The sequence below is a fragment of the Coregonus clupeaformis genome, chromosome 5, assembly GCF_020615455.1.
Source record: "Coregonus clupeaformis isolate EN_2021a chromosome 5, ASM2061545v1, whole genome shotgun sequence".
NCBI lineage: Eukaryota > Metazoa > Chordata > Actinopteri > Salmoniformes > Salmonidae > Coregonus > Coregonus clupeaformis.
The window spans coordinates 7,586,892-7,607,848 of NC_059196.1; the positions used below are offsets into that span (position 1 = coordinate 7,586,892).

Genomic DNA, 20,957 nt, shown 5'->3' on the forward strand with positions numbered 1-20,957 from the left:
CATGTATGTTTTAATTCAAAGTTCTAGTGGGAATCTACATGATTTGTTGAATGTGTTGGTATTAATTGCTAAGTTGTAAAATATTAGCAATGTAATACCCTAGCATTTAAGAAAGCATGTCAGCTTTTTTCAATATCTGTAGGTCAATTAATTCGAACAATATTGAGGTAGCCTATACAACGTGCCAAGAGAAGGGAAGTTTTCACATGCTCTCAATGTACAGTATTTGCTTTCAGCTCTCATCCAGCCCTTGAGCTGTGGGCGGTACTGTCCCTCCCCTATGTGTGCAAAATGACTGGGACAGGAGTGGCTAGTGTGCCGGTGTAGCCTACACAGCACAGGGATCACAAACATTGATATATCCCTGCTGGTTGCACATTAGACAAGCAGTACTTGGAAATATCTTATTTGGATTTAAATGTATGGTTATGATGGCTGTGTGGTTAGTCTAATTGTATTACAAGTGTCATACAATGAGTTTTCGACTCTCTCCGGACCAGAATAAATTGTGGGATATAGGTGCATGTATTATAACTGCGCTGATACTCATAAAGTCAACGGTTTGCACACCGGTGTCAACGGACTGGCGCGTCGAGACCGCTGAGGTACGTTAAGTTTTCTAAAATGTTTACAACTTAACGTCAGAACTAGACTATTTTTTAGAATATATTCTAACACAAACGCTGCATTTACACATGCAGCCAATTCATTTTATGTATTTTTTTGCCATTCCCAGATCTTTTCACATCTTTTTCAGAGCTGATCTGATTGGTCAAAATACCAATTAGTGAAAAAAATGATCAGGAATGGCTGCCTGTGTAAACGCAGCCTTAGTATATGGCGCGTAGAGATGAATTCATATAGTAATTTGACTCCTAAATTGAGCCAGGAAGCATACGCCCACTGCAACTGTGAATTTAGAGTGGTTGTTTTTAGAGGGATAGGCAGGCTACCTCAGATTGAGCTATAATGGAAAACCATAGAATAAATGGCTGTCGGAGTGAAATCCATTAGAATCTAATGCATGAGCACAAGACGTTCATATGTCTACAACGTCTTGTGCTCAGGGATGGATGGGTTTTGTCGATTTATTAATTTGCCTATGTGACCTGGTGAGTATTTTCTATCAAGCAGGCATTTTACCTTCCAGCAAGATTCCACAGCTAAATTCTGGCAGGTATAAATACCCAAATGAAAATGTGCATCCTATTCCACTGTGGTTATACTGACTGCCTACAACACCTTCATTACAGTTCTTGTTCAGTTTTCAAACCTAAATTATAGTCTAACACTTTAAATGTTTTACCCAACTCAATTTGTTATACTGTTTCAGTACACTGAACAAGAATATAAATGCAACAATTTCAAAGATTTTACTGAGTTAAAGTTAATCAAGGAAATCAGTCAATTGAAATAAATTAATTAGGCCCTATTCTATGGATTTCACATGACCGGGAATATAGATATGCATCTGTTAGTCACAGATAGGCTGTTGATTGTGGCCTGTGAAATGTTGTCCCACTTCAATGGCTGTGTGAAGTTGCTGAATATTGGTGGGAACTGGAACACGATGTCTTACACGTCGATCCAGAGCATCCCAAACATGTTCAATGGGTGATGTCTGGTGAGTATGCAGGCCATGGAAGAACTGAGACATTTTCAGCTTCCAGGGATTGTGTACAGACACTTGCGACATGGGGCAATGCATTATCATGCTGAAACATGAGGTGATGGCGGCAGATTAATGGCACAACAATGGGCCTCAGGATCTCGTCACCGTACCTCTGCATTCAAATTACCATCGATAAATGCCATCGTTGTCTGTAGATTATGCCTGCCCATACCATAACCCCACCGCCACCATGGGGCACTCTGTTCACAACGTTGACATCAGCAAACCGCTCGCCCCCACCACGTGGTCTGCAATTGTGAGGCCGGTTGGACATACTGTCAAACCGGGATTCATCCGTGACGAGCACACTTCTCCAGCATGCCAGTGGCCATTAAATGTGAGAATTTGCCCACTGAAGTCGGTTACGACGCCGAACTGCAGTCAGGTCAAGACCCTGGTGAGGATGACAAGCATGCAGATGAGCTTCCCTGAGACTGTCTCAGACCATCCTGCAGGTGAAGAAGCCAGATGTGGAGGTCCTGGGTAACACGTGGTCTGCGGTTGTGAAGCCATTTGGACGTGCTGGCAAATTCTCTAAAACGACGTTGGAGGCGGCTTATGAAAGAGAACTTAACATTAAATTCTCTGGCAACAGCTCTGGTGGATATTCCCGCAGTCAGCATGCCAATTGCATGCTCCTTCAAAACTTGAGACATCTGTGGCATTGTGTTTTGTGACAAAACTACACATTTTAGAGTGGCCTTTTATTGCCCCCAGCACAAGGTGCACCTGTGTAATGATTATGCTGTTTAATCAGCTTCTTGATATGCCACAGCTGTCAGGTGGATAGATTATTTTGGCAAAGGAGAAATGCTGACTAACAAGGAGGTAAACAAATTTATGCACAACATTTGAGAGAAATAAGCTTTTTCTGCGTATGGAAAATATCTGGGATCTCTTATTTTAGCTCATGAAACTGGGGACCAACACTTTACATGTTGCGTTTTATATTTTTGTTCAGTGTAATTTAATTGCGTAGTACTGAGGCAAAATAGGTATATGAAACCAAATCTGTGGTATATCTGGTTTTATAAACTACTAAATTGCTGTGTTGTGCAATTAAATGAGGCAAATCATTTGAATCAGAAGACAACTGATATTGTATTACACAGGCAAAAGCTAAAAGTGGATTCCAGTATAATGAAGAATGTGGTTTGATTCTACCAAGATGTTAAGGACAATGTAACTTTTCTCTCCACATTCCCCGTGTGTAAGGGGTCGGACACACACAGGATTGTCTACCGTTCGCCAGCCGAGAGTATTTAGCACCTCTGATCTGTAGATTTTTTTTATTTCCTCCCCACCACATCTCTAATCATACCTCTTCCTGTTGGTGCCTGTTGTTAACATCAAGCCCAGCGGTTAGAACCTGATAACTGATGGTCTCTCTGCTCTCTCTCTGTTAGATGGGTGTTCCGGAGCCCAGCAACTCTCTCCTCAGTTACACAGAGGGATGAGGGGGAACGTTAGCATGCTACTACCTGACAGTGACTAACATGAAATGGAAAAATATTTTGTAGAGAGGCCCTAAGGAAATAGTTGAAGTTTACAAGGCTGAGGCAAATTGGTGTCTGATTTCATCATGTTTAAATACCAAGTAACTGTGGGAGTCTCATGAAAAATAATGATGTGACATTTATTGCAGGGCTTCTTGGAGAAATATGGCTACCTGCACCAGGACAATCACATACACAATGCTGCAGAGGTCAAAACAGCAGTCCGGTACGGTACTACTGTCTCTCAAATAACTGTCACTCTTTTTAATTGTCTCCATTTCCTTCATGCAATTCTGTTCTGTGTCGGTTTCTCTCTTTGTCCCCTTCATGTGTCCCCTTACATTCTCCACTGGCTAAGACTTGGCCATTCCGTCTCTCACACTGTATTTCACAGCCTCACCCTCTGTTCTCAATTCGACCAGGGGGGCATAGAGTAGTCTTCCTCCTCAGAGAGCCTGTTGCCCAGTGGAGCAGAATATTTATGTTGGCCCAAAGACTCATAATCATTTTACATTTTAGTCATTTAGCAGACGCTCTTATCCAGAGCGACTTACAGTTGGATTATGCACTTATCAAGGTCCTACATTGAAAAATGCACTTATCAAGATCTCTGTTGGCTGATTAGAGTCAGTTCAAGGCTATTAGCCTGGTAGCTGAGTCAGGCTGTATGGTGTTAGGGGAGGGTGTAGGTCTGTGGGCCAACCCCTTGGGGGGGTCATGTAAAAAGGCAGGCAGTAAAATACTCCCTCACCACCACCGCTGAACTGGGAAACCTCCTCTCCTCCTAACCACTCTGGAATGTAGAGTTCAAATCTCACTAAGAATGTTTGTGTTGATATAAGAATGTTAGTGTTGATATACAAAAGATTTTGCTGTGACTCTTATGTGGATAAGAATCCAGACGCTGCACTTGATTAATTTATGAAATTGCTTCTTCCAATTATTGATAAACATGCACCTGTTAAGAAACTGACTGTTAGAACTGTTAAGGCTCCATGGATTGATGAGGAATTGAAAAACTGTATGGTTGAAAGAGACGGGGCAAAAGGAGTGGCTAATAAGTCTGGCTGCTCATCTGACTGGCTGACTAACTGCAGATCGAGAAATTATGTGACTAAACTCAACAAAAATTAAAATAAACTGTATTATGAAGCCGAGATCAATGATATAAAGAATGATGGAGAAAAACATATTTGGAGTACTTTCAATGAAATTATGGGCAGAAAGACAAATTCAACTCCCATCTTTCATCGAATCAGATGGCTTATTCATCACAAAACCATTTGATGTTGGCAATTATTTTAATGATTACTTCATTGACAAAGTGGGCAAATTTAGGCAGGAAATGCCAACATCGAACAATGAGCCATCGTACTCATGCATGAAAAAACTAATAAGGAAAGAAAAGCATTGCAAGTTTGAATTTTGTAAAGTTAGTGTGGGAGAGGTGGAAAAATTATTGTTAACGATCAATAATGACAAACTTCCTGACATTGACAACTTAGATGGAAAGCTACTGAGGATGGTAGCTGATTCTATAGCCACTCCTATCTGTCATATCTTTAATCTGAGCCTAGAGGAAAGTCTTTGTCCTCAGGACTGGAGGGAAGCCATAATCATTCCGCTACCCAAGAGTGGTAAAGCGGCCTTTACTGGTTCTAAAAGCAGACCTATCAGCTTGCTGCCAGCTCTTAGCAAACTGTTGGAAAAAATTGTGTTTGACCAAATACAATGCTATTTCTCTGTAAACAAATTAACAACAGACTTTCAGCATGCTTATAGAGAAGGGTGCTCAACATGCACTGCACTGACACAAATGGCCAATGATTGGTTGAAAGAAATTGATAATAAGAAGATTGTGGGAGCTGTACTGTTAGATTTCAGTGCAGCCTTTGAGATTATTGACCATAACCTGTTGTTGAAAAAACGTATGTGTTATGGCTTTTCAACCTCTGCCATATCGTGGATTCAGAGCTATCTTATCTAATATAACTCAGAGGGGTTTCTTGAATGGAAGCTTCTCTAATCTCAAACATGTAAAGTGTGGTGTACCGCAGGGCAGCTCTCTAGGCCAAAAGTTTGGGGTCACTTACAAATTTCCTTGTTTTCGAAAGAAAAGCAATTTTTTTGTCCATTTAAAATAACATCAAATTGATCAGAAATACAGGGTAGACATTTTTAATGTTGTAAATGGCTATTGTAGCTGGAAATGTCTGATTTTTTTATGGAATATCTACATAGGCGTACAGAGGCCTATTATCAGCAACCATCAGTCCTGTGTTCCAATGGCACGTTGTGTTTGCTAATCTAAGGTTATCATTTTAAAAGGCTAATTGATCATTAGAAAACCCTTTTGCAATTATGTTAGCACAGCTGAAAACTGTTGTGCTGATTAAAGAAGCAGTAATACTGGCCTTCTTGAGACTAGTTGAGTATCTGGAGCATCAGCAATTGTGGGTTCGATTACAGGCTCAAAATGGCCAGAAACAAATAACTTTCTTCTGAAACTTGTCCGTCTATTCTTGTTCTGAGAAATGAAGGCTATTCCATGCGAGAAATTGCCAAGAAACTGAAGATCTCGTACAACGCTGTGTACTACTCCCTTCACAGAACAGCGCAAACTGGCTCTAACCAGAATAGAAAGAGGAGTGGGAGGCCCCGGTGCACAACTGAGCAAGAGGACAAATACACTAGAGTGTCTAGTTTGAGAAACAGGCGCCTCACAGGTCCTCAACTGGCAGCTTCATTAAATAGTACCCGCAAAACACCAGTCTCAACGTCAACAGTGAAGAGGCGACACCGGGATGCTGACCTTCTAGGCAGAGTTGCAAAGAAAAAGCAATATCTCAGACTGGCCAATAAAAATTAAATATTAAGATGGGCAAAAGAACACAGACACTGGACAGGGGAAGATTGGAAAAAAGTGTTATGGACAGACAAATCTAAGTTTGAGGTGTTCAGATCACAAAGAATAACATTTGTAAGACTCAGACCAAATGAAAAGATGCTGGAGGAGTGCTTGATGCCATCTGTCAAGCATGGTGGAGGCAATGTGATGGTCTGGGTGTGCTTTGGTGGTGGTAAAATGGGAGATTTCTACAGGGTAAAAGGGATCTTGAAGAAGGAAGGCTATCACTCCATTTTGCAACGCCATGCCATACCCTGTGGACGGCGCTTGATTGGAGCCAATTTCCTCCTACAACAGGACAATGACCCAAAGCACAGCTCCAAACTATGCAATAAATATTTAGGGAAGAAGCAGTCACAGCTGGTATTCTGTGTCACGGATTCTGCCGAGGCTGCTCCCCCTCCTGGTACGAAGCAGGCGTCGGCGGTCGCCCGTCCCGGAGTACTAGCTGCCACCGATCTATGTTTCTGTGTGTGATTGCTTTTGTCTGTCTGTCACACCTGTGTCCTATTGTGTATTCATCACCTGTCCTATAAGTTCCGTCTTTTTTGCTTGGTAGGATTGTGTGTTGTTGTTCGCCTGTCGTTGTGCTGCGTGTTTTGCTTCTTGTTTGCATTTGTTGTGTTTTACGCATTTTGCGTAAATGCTCGCCTCTTGTTGTTTGAGGTCGTTTGTTTTCCGTTTCCTTTTGGAAATTTTGAGTAAACTCTGTTGGACTGAGCCTCGGTGTCCTGCGCCTGACTTCCACCACACTACACCTCACCGCATGACAGAACAACACACCATCTCCATGGAGTCAGCAGGAACAGCGGCGATACCCGATTCCCTGGAGGACCGGATTAATTACCAGGACGCCATGATCCGGCAACTCGGGGTCGCCATGGACGAGGTGTCCAACAGTCTGCGCCGGTTGATGAATCGGGAGGTGCCCACGCCTTCTCACACCATCCCAGCACCAACGCCAGTCCTCCTCTCTCAGCACCGGAACCCAGTGGCATTCGGCTCTCGCTCCCGAGGGCATATGACGGTTCTGCAGCCGGGTGTCAGGGCTTTCTCCTACAGGTAGAACTTTACCTTGCCACCATACACCCGGCGCCCTCGGGATACGAGGCGTCTCCGCCCTCATCTCCTGTCTCTCCGGGGAAGGCGTTGGAGTGGGCCAACGCCCGAATGGAGGGGAATAGACGCCCGCCACCATCACCTACGCTGAGTTTTCCCGCCGCTTCAGGACTGTCTTCGATCATCCACCTGAGGGGAAAGCGGCGGGAGAGCGTCTATTCCACCTCCGACAGGGGGAAGAGGAGCGCGCACAGGAGTTCGCACTGGAGTTCCGGACACTAGCAGCGGATGCGGGATGGAATGAGAGGGCCCTCATTGACCACTATCGGTGTAGCCTACGAGAGGACGTTCGTCGTGAGATGGCCTGCAGGGACACCAACCTGTCGTTCGACCAGCTGGTGGACATCTCCATCAGTCTAGACACCCTGCTGGCTACCCGCGGACGTCCCGAGTGGGGTCGTCCATTCCATCCTCCAGCACCTCCGAGCCTATTCCTATGGAGCTCGGGGGTGCTGGCGCTAGAGAGAGGAGGAGGGAGAACCCGAGGAGGGCCAACCCCTGCACCAACTGTGGTCGTGGAGGACACACCACGGCCAGGTGCTGGGGAGGGTCTTCTGAGAGAGGGGACAACAGGTCACGCACTGGGGAGTCATTTCAGGTGAGTAGGCGCCCCACTTACCCAGAGCTCTCTGTTGGTCACATGAGTATTCCTGTGCGTTTTCCACAGGTGGCACCTCATTCCCAGCATAAGGCGCTAGTAGATTCAGGCGCAGCTGGGAACTTTATTGATCGTAAATTTTGTGCTAGGTTAGGAATTCCCCCTTCGGCCGGTAGAAGTTCCATTCCCTGTCCATGCATTAGACAGCCGGCCGTTGGGGTCGGGTCTGATCAGGGATGTCACAGCACCGCTGACTATGACTACGCAGGGGGGTCATGAGGAGATCATTCAGTTCTATCTGATTGACTCTCCTGCGTACCCAGTGGTGTTGGGGCTTCCCTGGTTAAGTACCCACGATCCTACCATAGCGTGGCAACAGAGGGCTCTTATGGAGTGGTCTGCCCAGTGTGTAGGGAGATGTCTAGGTGTTTCCATAGGGGCGACCTCGGTAGAGAGTCCGAACCAAGTGCCCGCACTGCGCATTCCCCCGAGTATGAGGATTTAGCACTGGTCTTTAGTAAATCGAGGGCAGCAAGGCTACCTCCTCATAGACAGGGGGACTGTGCGATAAATATCCAGACTGGAGCAGCTCTTCCCAGGAGTCATGTGTATCCCCTGTCTCAAGAGGAGACAGCGGCTATGGAGACATACATAGCCGAGTCCTTGGCACAGGGATACATACGGCCCTCTACTTCCCCAGTCTCCTCGAGTTTCTTCTTTGTGAAGAAGAAGGACGGGGGATTGCGCCCGTGTATTGATTATCGTAGTCTCAATCAGATTACAGTTAAATACAGCTACCCACTGCCACTGATTGCGACGATGACGGAATCATTACGGCGGAGCGCGATTCTTCACAAAGTTAGATCTCAGGAGCGCGTACAATCTGGTGCGCATTAAGGGGGGATGAATGGAAGACAGCATTTAGTACCACCTCGGGTCATTACGAGTATCTCGTCATGCCATACGGGTTAATGAATGCTCCTTCAGTCTTCCAATCCTTTGTTGACGAGATTTTCCGGGGACATGCATGGGCAGGGTGTAGTAGTTTACATCGACGACATCCTGGTGTACTCTTCTACGAGCCGAGCATGTAGCCCAGGTGCGCCGAGTATTGAGACGACTGTTGGAGCATGACTTGTATGTCAAGGCAGAGAAATGCCTGTTCTTCCAGGAGTCCGTCTCCTTTTTGGGTTATCGGTTGTCCGCGTCTGGCGTGGAGATAGAGGTAGATCGGGTATCGGCTGTGCGTAATTGGCAAACTCCAACCACCGTAAAGAGGTGCAGCGGTTCTTGGGTTTTGCTAATTACTACCGGAGGTTTATCCGGGGCTTTGGACAGGTTGCAGTTCCCATTACGTCCCTGCTAAAGGGGGGGTCCGGTGCGCTTGCAGTGGTCAGCTGAGGCGGACAGGGCATTTGTCAAGCTGAAGAACCTGTTCGCCTCGGCCCCGGTGCTGGCGCATCCGGATCCCTCTTTGCCTTTCCAAGTAGAGGTGGGCGCGTCCGAGACCGTATTGGGGCAGTCCTGTCACAACTGGTCCGGCACGCCACCTAAGCTCCGCCCCTGTGCATTCTACTCTAAGAAGCTCAGCTCGGCGGAGCGCAATTATGACGTTGGGGACAGGGAGCTGTTAGCTGTAGTCCAGGCCCTAAAGGTGTGGAGGCATTGGCTTGAGGGGGCTCAACACCCTTTCCTCATTCTGACTGATCACCGTAACCTGGAGTACATCCGGGCAGCTAGGGAGATTGAACCCTCGTCAGGCTAGGTGGAACATGTTCCTGACCCGGTTTGTTTTTTAAGATCACATACATCCCTGGGTCCCAGAACGGTAAGGCAGACGCCCTGTCCCGGCAGTATGACACAGAGGAGAGGTCCATTGAGCCTATTTCCATACTGCCGGAGTCTTGTCTGGTGGCTCCGGTAGTATGGGAGGTCGATACGGAAATCGAGCGGGCGCTTCGTGCCGACCCTACTCCCCCGAGTGTCCTGTGGGGCGGACGTCGTTCCGCTCGAGGTTCGTGATCGGCTTATTTCTTGGGCTCATACATCACCCTCCTCTGGACATCCTGGTATTGGTCGGACGGTGCACTGCCTTAGCGTAAAATACTGGTGGCCAACGTTAGCCAGGGATGTGAGGGTTTATGTCTCCTCCTGCTCGGTATGTGCCCAGTGTAAGGCACCTAGACATTTGCCCAGAGGTAAGTTACATCCTCTGCCCGTTCCACAACGACCATGGTCCCACCTCTCGGTAGATTTTGTGACCGATCTACCCCCTTCCCAGGGTAATACCACCATTTTGGTCGTTGTGGATCGAAGTTTTCTAAGGCCTGTCGTCTCCTCCCACTGCCGGGTCTCCCTACTGCCCTACAGACCGCCGAGGCCCTCTTTACCCACGTGTTCCCGGCACTATGGGGTCCCCGAGGATATTGTGTCCGACCGAGGTCCCCAGTTCACCTCCAGAGTCTGGGGGCTTTCATCGGAACGCCTGGGGGTCTCGGTTAGCCTTACCTCGGGGTACCACCCAGAGAGCAATGGGCAGGTTGAACGTGTGAACCAGGATGTGGGTAGGTTTTTGAGGTCCTATTGCCGGGACCGGCCGGAGGAGTGGTCGAGGTATATCCCCTGGGCAGAGATGGCCCAGAACTCTCTCCGCCACTCCTCCACCGGATTAACACCTTTCCAGTGTATTTTAGGGTATCAGCCGGTCCTGGCACCGTGGCACGAGAGCCAGACCGAGGCCCTGCGGTGGACCGAGTGGATTCGGCGCTCGGAGGAGACGTGGGGCGCTGCCCATGTCCATCTGCAGCGTGCCATCCGTCAACAAAAGGCGGCGCCCGATCGCCACCGCAGTGAGGGGCCGGTGTACGCACCGGGAGATCGAGTCTGGCTCTCGACTCGAAAGCCTGCCCCTCCGCCTGCCCCTGCCGGAAGCTGGGTCGGCGGTTTGTGGGCCCCTTTAAAGTCCTGAGAAGGTTGAACGAGGTGTGTTACAGGTTACAACTGCCTATAGAGTACAAAAATATTAACCCCTCGTTCCATGTGTCTCTTCTCAGGCCGGTGGTAGCTGGTCCACTCCAGGATAATGAGATAGGAGAGACCCCTCCGCCCCCTTTGGACATCGAGGGGGCCCCGCGTACAGAGTCCGGACCATCTTGGACTCAGGCGCCCGGATGAGTGGTCTCCAGTATCTCGTGGAGTGGGAGGGGTACGGTCCGGAGGAAGCGGTGCTGGGTGCCCAGGAGGGACATCCTCGATCCATCCCTCCTGACTGAGTTCCACCGTGGGCATCCCACGCGCCCGGGTCCGCGTCCTCCTGGCCGTCCCCGAGGCCGGGTCGGCGCACGGCTGGAGCCGCGCTCAAGGGGGGTACTGTCACGGATTCTGCCGAGGCTGCTCCCCCTCCTGGTACGAGCAGGCGTCGGCGGTCGCCGTCCCCGGAGTACTAGCTGCCACCGATCTATGTTTCTGTGTGTGATTGCTTTTGTCTGTCTGTCACACCTGTGTCCTATTGTGTATTCATCACCTGTCCTATAAGTTCCGTCTTTTTGCTTGGTAGGATTGTGTGTTGTTGTTCGCCTGTCGTTGTGCTGCGTGTTTTGCTTCTTGTTTGCATTTGTTGTGTTTTACGCATTTTGCGTAAATGCTCGCCTCTTGTTGTTTGAGGTCGTTTGTTTTCCGTTTCCTTTTGGAAATTTTGAGTAAACTCTGTTGGACTGAGCCTCGGTGTCCTGCGCCTGACTTCCACCACACATACACCTCACCGCATGACATTCTGTCTATAATGGAGTGGCCAGCACAGTCATCCGGATCTCAACCCTATTGAGCTGTTGTGGGAACAGCTTGACCGTATGGTACTTAAGAAGTGCCCATCAAGCCAATCCAACATGTGGGAGGTGCTTCAGGACCTGGGGTGAAATCTCTTCAGATTACCTCAACAAATTGACAACTAGAATGCCAAAGGTCTTCAAGGCTGTAATTGCTGCAAATGGAGGATTATTTGACGAAAGCAACGTTTGAAGGACACAATTATTATTTCAATTAAAAATCATTATTTCTAACCTTGTCAATGACTATATGTCCTATGCATTTTGCTATATTTACTATTCAAACTCATTTCATGTACTGTATGTTTTCATGGAAAACAAGGACATTTCTAAGTCACCCCAAACTTTTGAACGGTAGTGTATGTGAATTAAATATTTCTGTATTTCATTTTCAATAAATGTGCTAACATTTCTAAAAATATGTTTTCTCTTTGTCATTATGGGGTATTGTGTTTAGATGGGTAAGATTTTTATTTATTTAATCCATTTCGAATTCAGGCTGTAACACAGCAAAATGTGGAATAAGTCAAGGGAATATGAATACTCTGAACCCACCAGTTTATTAGATACACCACCCTGTTCATGAAAATGGATCGCTCCTACAGACAGTGAGTCACGTGGCCGTGGCTTGCTATATAAAGCAGGCAGACAGGCATCGAGGCATTCAGTTACTGTTCGATTTAACATTAGAATGAGCAAAACGAGTGACCTAAGCGACTTTGAGCGTGGTATGATCGTCGGAGCCAGGCGCGCCGGATCCAGTATCTCAGAAACGGCTGCCCTCCTGGGCTTTTCACGCACGACAGTGTCTATGGTTTACCAAGAATGGTGCGACAAACGACAGTCCTGTGGGTGAAAACAGCTCATTGATGAGAGCGGTCGAAGGAGAATGGCAAGAATCGTGCAAGCTAACAGGCGGGCCACAAACAGAAAAATAAAAGTGCAGTACAACAGTGGTGTGCAGAACGGCATCTCGGAACGCACAACTCGTTGATCCTTGTCATGGATGGATTGTTGCAGCAGACGACCACACCCGGTTCCACTCCTATCATCTAAAAACAAGAAGAAGCGGCTCCAGCGGGCATGCGATCACCAACACTGGACAATTAAGGAGTGGAAAAATATCGCCTGGAACATGATAGCGAGTTCAATTTACTTGTGGCCTTCGCAGTCCCCAGACTTCAACCCAATAGAGCATCTTTGGGATGAGCTGGAACGGGCTGTTAACAGCATGAAGGTACCGCCTTCCAGTCTGCAGCAACTGTTTGATGCCAACGCGTCAGCATGGACCAACATCCCTGTGGAACGTTTCCGACACCTTGTAGAATGCCCCGAAGAATTCAGGCTGTTCTGGAGACCAGTACTAGATGGGTGTACCTAATAAACTGGCCGGGTGTATAACATAATCATTAGATATACTCTTTGAGTGATGAGGTTTGAGAATGTGATTGTCTCTTTGCGTGAGTTAAATACAACAGGGACAATAACACTGAAATTATGACGTCAAAATGTATTCCTCAGTGTGACCAAGACAGAGTTTGTTTCATGTATTGTTTATCGGTATGCTAATCTGTATTTATTTCTTCACTACCTCCCCTCTCACAGGGAGTTTCAGTGGCTGTCGCACTTGCCCGTCACAGGACAGCTGGATGGTGCCACCCTGAAGCAGATGGGCACGCCGCGGTGTGGGGTAAAGGATGAGGGCAGCCATCAGGTCTGGGCCCAGAGAGTCAACGCAGTCTTCACAGGCAAGATGGCGTCCAATGGGTCACAACCCCGCAGGAAACGCTATGCTCAACCAGGTGAGGGAATACACTCAAAGGTGTGTCTGTGCCCTAAGCAGGTAGTCGGTGGCGCTCCAAGGTAACAACAGCTTTTGTTTCATGTTGTTGAGCTCTGTATATCTGCACAGCCGTGAGTTTTCCAGTGACGCAAACCTCCCAGACGAGCTGAATGTCTTCTATGTTCATGTCACGACTTCCGCCGAGGCTGCCCCCCCTCCTGGTTCGGGCAGGCTTCGGCGTTCGTCGTCACCGGAGTACTAGCTACTGCCGATCCCATTCTCATCACTCCACTTGTCATGTCTTGTCAATCACACACACCTGATGCTCATTCCCCTAATTAGTATGTGTATAAGTGTTCCCTCTGTTCCCCTTGTCTTTGTGAGTGATTGTTTGTTGTGAGAGCGTGTAGCTCGGTTGAGCTACTATTCACTGTGTTTATGCCAAGGTGGATGTTTTCCCTTGTAATAGTTTTGTTTGATTTATGTAAACGGAATAAACTCTGGACTTCGGTATTTTACCTCCTGCGCCTGACTCCTTCATTCACACCTCGTCACAGCTCGCTTCGAGGCAAACAACACTGAGCCAGGCATGAGAGCCCCTACTGTCCGGGACGACTGTGTGATCTCGCTCTCCGTGGCCGATGTGAGTAAGAATTTTAAACAGGTAAACACTCACAAGGCCGCTGGGCCAGACGGAATACCAGGCTTTGTTCTCAGAGCATGCGCAGACCAGCTGGCAACTGTCTTCACGGACATTTTCAACATCTCAGTCTGTAATCCCAACATGTTTCAAGCAGACCACCATTGTCCCTGTTCCTATGAACTCAAAGTTAACCTGCTTAAATGACTATCGTCCCATAGCACTCACATCTGTAACCATGAAATGCTTTGAAAGGCTGGTCATGGCACACATCAACACCATCATCCCAGACACCCTGGACTCACTCCAATTCGCATACCACCCCAACAGATCCATAGATGACACAATCTCTATTGCACTACACACTGCTCTCTCCCACCTGGACAAGAGGAATACATATGTGAGAATCTGTTCATTGACTACAGGTCAGCGTTCAATACCATAGTCCCTTCCAAGCTCATCATGAAGCTCGGTATCCTCGGACTGAACACCTCCCTCTGCAACTGGATCCTGAACTTTCTGATGGGCCTCCCCCAGGTGGTGAGGGTAGTTAACAACATCTGCCACACTGACACTCAACATGGGGGCCCCTCAGGGTTGTGTGCTTAGTCCCCTCCTGTACTCCCAGTTCACCCATGACTGTGTGGCCACGCACAACTCCATCACCATCATCAAGTTTGCTGACGACACTACTGTGGTAGGACTGATTGCCGGCAACAATGAGACAGGGAGGAGGTCAGAGACCTGGCAGTGTGGAGCCAGGACAACAACCTCTCCCTCAACGTCAGCAAGACAAAGGAGCTGATCGTGGACTACAGGAAACGGAGGGGCGAGCACGCCCCCATCAACATTGACGGGGCTGTAGTGGAGCAGGTCGAGAGCTTCAACTTACTCGGTGTCCACATTACCAAGGACTTAACATGGTCCTCTCAAACCAGCACTGTTGTGAAGAAGGCACGACAACGCCTCTTCCCCCTCAGGAGGTTGAAAAGATTTGGCATGGTCCCTCAGATCCTCAAAAAGTTCTACAGCTGCACCACTCAGAGCATATTGACTGGCTCGATCACAAGGCGCTACAGAGGGTGTTGCGAACAGCCCAGTACATCACTGGGGCAGAGCTCTCTGCCATCAAGGACCACTATACCAGGCGTTGTCAGAGGAAGACCCGGAAAATTGTCAAAGACCCCAGCCATCAAAGCCATTTACTGTTCACTCTGCTACAGCATGTCAAGCGGTACCGGAGCGCCAAGTCTGGGACCAAAAGGCTCCTGAACAGCTTCTACCCCCAAGCCATAAGACTGCTGAACAGTTAATCAAATGGCTACCCTATTTGCATTTATCCTTTTTTTGCACTGACTCTTGAACTGACTCTATGCACACTGGACACTCCAACACACACACATGCATATTGACACCACACACACACTTTGGCACTCTTCACATACGCTGCGCTGCTACTCATTTTATTATCTATCCTGATTGCCTAGCCACATTTACCCCTACCTACATGTACATATTACCTCAACTACAGTACCTCGTACCCCTGCACATTGACTCGGTTCCGGTACTCCTTGTATATAGCCTCGTTATTGTTATTTATTGTGTTACTATTTTCTATTTTTTATTTGCAAATGTTCTTACTCTGCATTGTTGGGAAAGGGCTCGCACGTTAGCATTTCACGGTAAAGTCTACACCTGTTGTAGTCGGCGCATGTGACAAATTAAATTTGATTTTGTTTTGATTTGCTTGTGGAGTCTGTGGCTGTGGTAGCTCCAGATAAAGCGTGCACACTGTGGTCTGGGTGGGTCTCCTGTCGTAAAGCCCATGACTAATAGCACTGAGGGCTGTAATTAAGGCTTAGAAGAGCGTCTGATGTCCCACGCGTCGGCCAGAACGACCCCTCTGCTGCAGGGGTACTAGTGGTTACCTGCTCAACTCTACCTGTACCTGGTGAATTACACTGCATTCTATGGAGTCTCATTAGCATATTCACTGCAGATTCATTGTACCATACATACCCCACTGGATCAGGACATATATTCTGGATTTTGGTTATCCATAAGCATAACGTTTCAGTCAATGCAGTAAGGTCACCTCTTTTTCCTCCTAGAAGTATGATTGACAGTTGACTCCCAATGCATGTGGTGGTTGACTCTTATACTTGGTCTCTTAAGATGTTTTGACCCTGCACAGATCGTCTGCTTGTGTCAACTGTTTATGTTAGACGGTATCTGGTCTCTCTCTACATGAGAGAAAACCAGTAACTTTAACAGCCGTGTCAGTGACCACGAGGAGGAGGCAACCATCCCTCCCACGTTCCTGCTCCTAGCCTGAACTGTGAACACTCGGCATTCCTCCCTGTCACTCAGGGGATTGGCTAATACTCTGGGAATGTAGTGGCGTCGGACAGTCTCTTCCACTTCAAGCCAGTACCTGATGAGGCCTGTCCTCTGTTCGCTAGCTGGGTAAATAACACATCTGTGTTGTTTTGAGACCTGAGACGAGCCGCTGTAGTGGTCATCACCGTTTTAGAGAAATGACTCATATGACAAGCAGGAGTGTTATTAAGCGAAACAAGAACGGTAATGACGGATGTTGTTTCATCTCCATGTGAAAGTTACGACTCCAACAGGTGTCGGGTGTCCCTCAGGCAAGCCCGGGGTCGTGTTCATTGGGCACCAAACAGAAGAAAAAAGAACTGAAAAGGAGAGGGACTACCTGGAATCCAAAAATAAACACACATTTCTGAACATGAACACGAACATGAACACAGCCCTGATGTTTCAACTAGACTTTTCCCCTTTTCATATAATGTAATGACCACTTCTAAATGAATGTGGATGCTAACATGATTATGGATAATCCTTTATGAATCGTGAATAATGATGAGTGAGAAAGTTACAGACGCACAAATATCATACCCCCAAGACATGCTAACCTCTCACCATTACAATAACGGGGGAGGTTAGCATTTTTGGGGGGTATAATATTTGTGCGCTTAACTTTCTCACTCATTCTTCATAGTTAATTCAGGATTATCTGTGATCATGGTAGCATCCACATTAATGTAGAAGTGTTTAGAAATACAGTACCAGTCAAAAGTTTGGACACACCTACTCATGCAAGGGTTTTTCTTTATTTTTACTATTTTCTACATTGTAGAATAATATTGGACATCAAAACTATGAAATAACACATATGGAATCATGTAGTAAGAGAACAAGTGTTAAACAAATCAAAATACAGTGGCTTGCGAAAGTATTCACCCCCTTGGCATTTTTCCTATTTTGTTGCCTTACAACCTGGAATTAAAATTAATTTTTTGGGGGTTTGTATCATTTGATTTACATTACATGCCTACCACTTTGAAGATGAAAGATATATTTTTATTGTGAAACAAACAAGAAATAAGACAAACAAACAGAAAACTTGAGCTGCCACCTTTGCAGCAATTACAGCTGCAAGTCTCTTGGGGTATGTCTCTATAAGCTTGGCACATCTAGCCACTGGGATTTTTGCCCATTCTTCAGGGCAAAACTGCTCCAGCTCCTTCAAGTTGGATGGGTTCCGCTGGTGTACAGCAAATCTTTAAGTCATACCACAGATTCTCAATTGGATTGAGGTCTGGGCTTTGACTAGGCCATTCCAAGACATTTAAATGTGTCTTTGTTGCCTCTCTGATTAATGCCCTCCTTGCCTGGTCTGTGAGTTTTGGTGGGCGGCCCTCTCTTGGCAGGTTTATTGTGGTGCCATATTCTTTCAATTTTTTTAATAATGGATTTCATGGTGCTCTGTGGGATGTTCAAAGTTTCGGTTATATTTTTATAACCCAACCCTGATTTGTACTTCTCCACAACTTTGTACCTGACCTGTTTGGAGAGCTCCTTGGTCTTCATGGTGCCGCTTGCTTGGTGGTGCCCCTTGCTTAGTGGTGTTGCAGACTCTGGGGCCTTTCAGAACAGGTGTATATATACTGAGATCATGTGACACTTAGATTGCACACAGGTGGACTTTATTTAACTAATTATGTGACTTCTGAAGGTAATTGGTTGCACCAGATCTTATTTAGAGGCTTCATAGCAAAGGGGGTGAATACATATGCACGCACCACTTTTCCGTTATTTATTTTGAAGAATTTTTTGAAACAAGTTATTTTGTTTCATTTCTCTTCACCAATTTGGACTATATTAAATTACAGGTTGTAATGCAACAAAATAGGAAAAGCGCCAAGGGGGATGAATACTTTTGCAAGGCACTGTATATTTTATATTTGAGATTCTTCAAATAGCCACCATTTGCCTTGATGACAGCTTTGCACACTCTTGGCATTCTCTCAACCAGCTTCACCTGGAATGCTTTTCCAACAGTCTTGAAGGAGTTCCCACATATGCTGAGCACTTGTTGGCTGCTTTTCCTTCACTCTGCGGTCCGACTCATCCCAAACCATCTCAATTGGGTGGAGGTCGGGGGATTGTGGAGGCCAGGTTATCTGATGCAGCACTCCATCACTCTCCTTCTTGGAAAAACAGCCTGTAGGTGTGTTGGGTCATTGTCCTGTTGAAAAACGAATGATAGTCCCACTAGCCCAAACCAGATGGGATGGCGTATCACTGCAGAATGCTGTGGTAGCCATGCTGGTCACCAGCAAAGCACTTTACGGTGGGAAGTACACATGCGGAGATCATCCGTTCACCCACACCGCGTCTCACAAAGACACGGCGGTTGGAACCAAAAATCTCCAATTTGGATTCCAGACCAAAGGACAAGTTTCCACCGGTCTAATGTCCATTGCTCGTGTTTCTTGGCCCAAGCAAGTCTCTTCTTATTATTGGTGTCCTTTAGTAGTGGTTTCTTTTCAGCAATTCGACCATGAAGGCCTGATTCACACAGTCTCCTCTGAACAGTTGATGTTGAGATGTGTCTGTTACTTGAACTCTGTGAAGCATTTATTTGGGCTGCAATTTCTGAGGCTGGTAACTCTAATGAACTTATCCTCTGCAGCAGAGGTAACTCTGGGTCTTCCAGTCCAGTGGCGGTCCTCATGAGAGCCAGTTTCATCATAGCTCTTGATGGTTTTTGCGACTGCACTTGAAGAAACTTTCAAAGTTCTTGAAATGTTCCGTATTGACTGACCTTCATGTCTTAAAGTAATGATGGACTGTTGTTTCGCTTTGCTTATTTGAGCTGTTCTTGCCATAATATGGACTTGGTCTTTTACCAAATAGGGTTATCTTCTGTATACCCCCCCTACCTTGTCACAACACAACTGATTGACTCAAATGCATTAAGAAGAAAAGAAATTCCACAAATTAACTTTTAACAAGGCACACCTGTATATTGAAATGCATTCCAGGTGACTATCTCATGAAACTGGTTGAGAGAATGCCAAGAGTGTGCAAAGCTGTCAAGGCAAAGGGTGGCTATTTGAAATATATTTTGATTTTTGATTTTGGTTACTACATGATTCCATATGTGTTATTTCATAGCTTTGATGTCTTCACTATTATTCTACAATGTAAACATTTTTTACAAGTAAAGAAAAACCCTTGAATGTGTAGGTGTGTCCAAACTTTTGACTGGTAGTGTATATTATATTCTTATTTACAATAAAAGTGACTCTAAAATGACAATACATTATTTACAATTTTTTTCTATTGGGCACAAAATAATCTGAAACACAACCAAAATGTCACACCCTGGCTCTGGGACTCTATATGTTGAGCCAGGGTGTGTATATTCTATGTATTGTATTTCTGTGTTGGCCTGAGTGGTTCCCAATCAGAGGCAACGAGTGTCAGCTGTTGCTGGTTGTCTCTGATTGGGAGCCATATTTATAGAGGCTGTTTTCCCACAATAGTTGTGGGATCTTGTTCCAGTTGGTTTGTTCCGTGTTGGTTGTTAACCTAGGACGTCACGGTATCGTTTATTGTTTTGTTCGAGTGTTTACTCTCTTTAAATAAAGTATGTTCGCTCATCACGCTGCGCCTTGGTCTACTCACTCTAACGATCGTGACAGAAGATCCCACCATACCAGGACCAAGCAGCGTGTCCAGGAGCAGGCGGCCTGGACATGGGAGGAAGCGCCGGGAAAGGAGCTGGAGAGGTTGGCGATGGCCCAGGTGGGCAAATCGTGGTCCTGGGAGGACATGCTCGGGGGCAAAGGGCCATGGGCTAAGATTAAGGCCCTGGCGAGAGAGGAGCAACGGCGTCAACAGTGTCGTCGTCGGACGGACGAGAGGCAACCCCAGACATTTTTTAGGGGGGGGCACACGGCATGGGCGACTGGGCAGCAGGAGGCTGCCACAGGGCGAATTGGGAGATTAGGAGAGGAGGCCACCGGGTTTGGGGGGCCAGAAGGCAGGTTGGCGGAGCCTGGATGGAGAGCAGAGCCAACTCCCCGTACTCAGGCATGGCAGCATGAGACTGGGCAGGTTCCGCGGTATGCGGAGCTGCGTACTGTGCCACGAGTGGTCCGGCATAGTCCGGTAAGTCCTGTGCGAGCACCCCGCACATGTCGTGCGAAGGTGGGCATGCAGCCAGGACGGAGTGTGCCGGCTCAGCGCTCGTGGTCTCCAGTGCCTCTCCTCGGTCCCGGATATCCTGCGCCAGTGTCACGTGCTGTTATGCCAGTATGGGTACACAGCCCTGTACGTCCTGTGCTGATGCCTCACACAGAGTGTGTGAAGGTAGGCATTCAGCCAGGACGGGTTGTGGCAGCTCTTCACTCCAGGCCTCCTATCCGTCTCCACAGCCCGGCCCGGCCTGTTCCTGCTCCTCGCACCAAGCCTACGGTGCGCGTCGCCAGCCCGGCCCGGCCTGTTCCTGCCTGTTCCTGCCACTCGCACCAAGCCTACGGTGCGCGTCGCCAGCCCGGCCCGGCCTGTTCCTGCTCCTCGCACCAAGCCTACGGTGCGCG

The 20,957-nt window shown here is 47.2% G+C and overlaps 1 protein-coding gene across 1 annotated transcript in view; it reads left to right on the top strand.

The window, feature by feature from the left end:
• Positions 1-90: 90 nt before the first annotated feature.
• Positions 91-20,957, top strand: part of mmp28 (matrix metallopeptidase 28) — a 37,756-nt gene continuing 16,889 nt past the window's right edge. Inside the window, exons 1-3 of the mRNA XM_041873890.2 lie at positions 91-605; positions 3,318-3,394; positions 13,223-13,419. Of these exons, the coding sequence (XP_041729824.1) occupies positions 474-605; positions 3,318-3,394; positions 13,223-13,419 (406 nt within the window). The 5' untranslated portion in view covers positions 91-473. The remainder of the gene's footprint in view (positions 606-3,317; positions 3,395-13,222; positions 13,420-20,957) is intronic.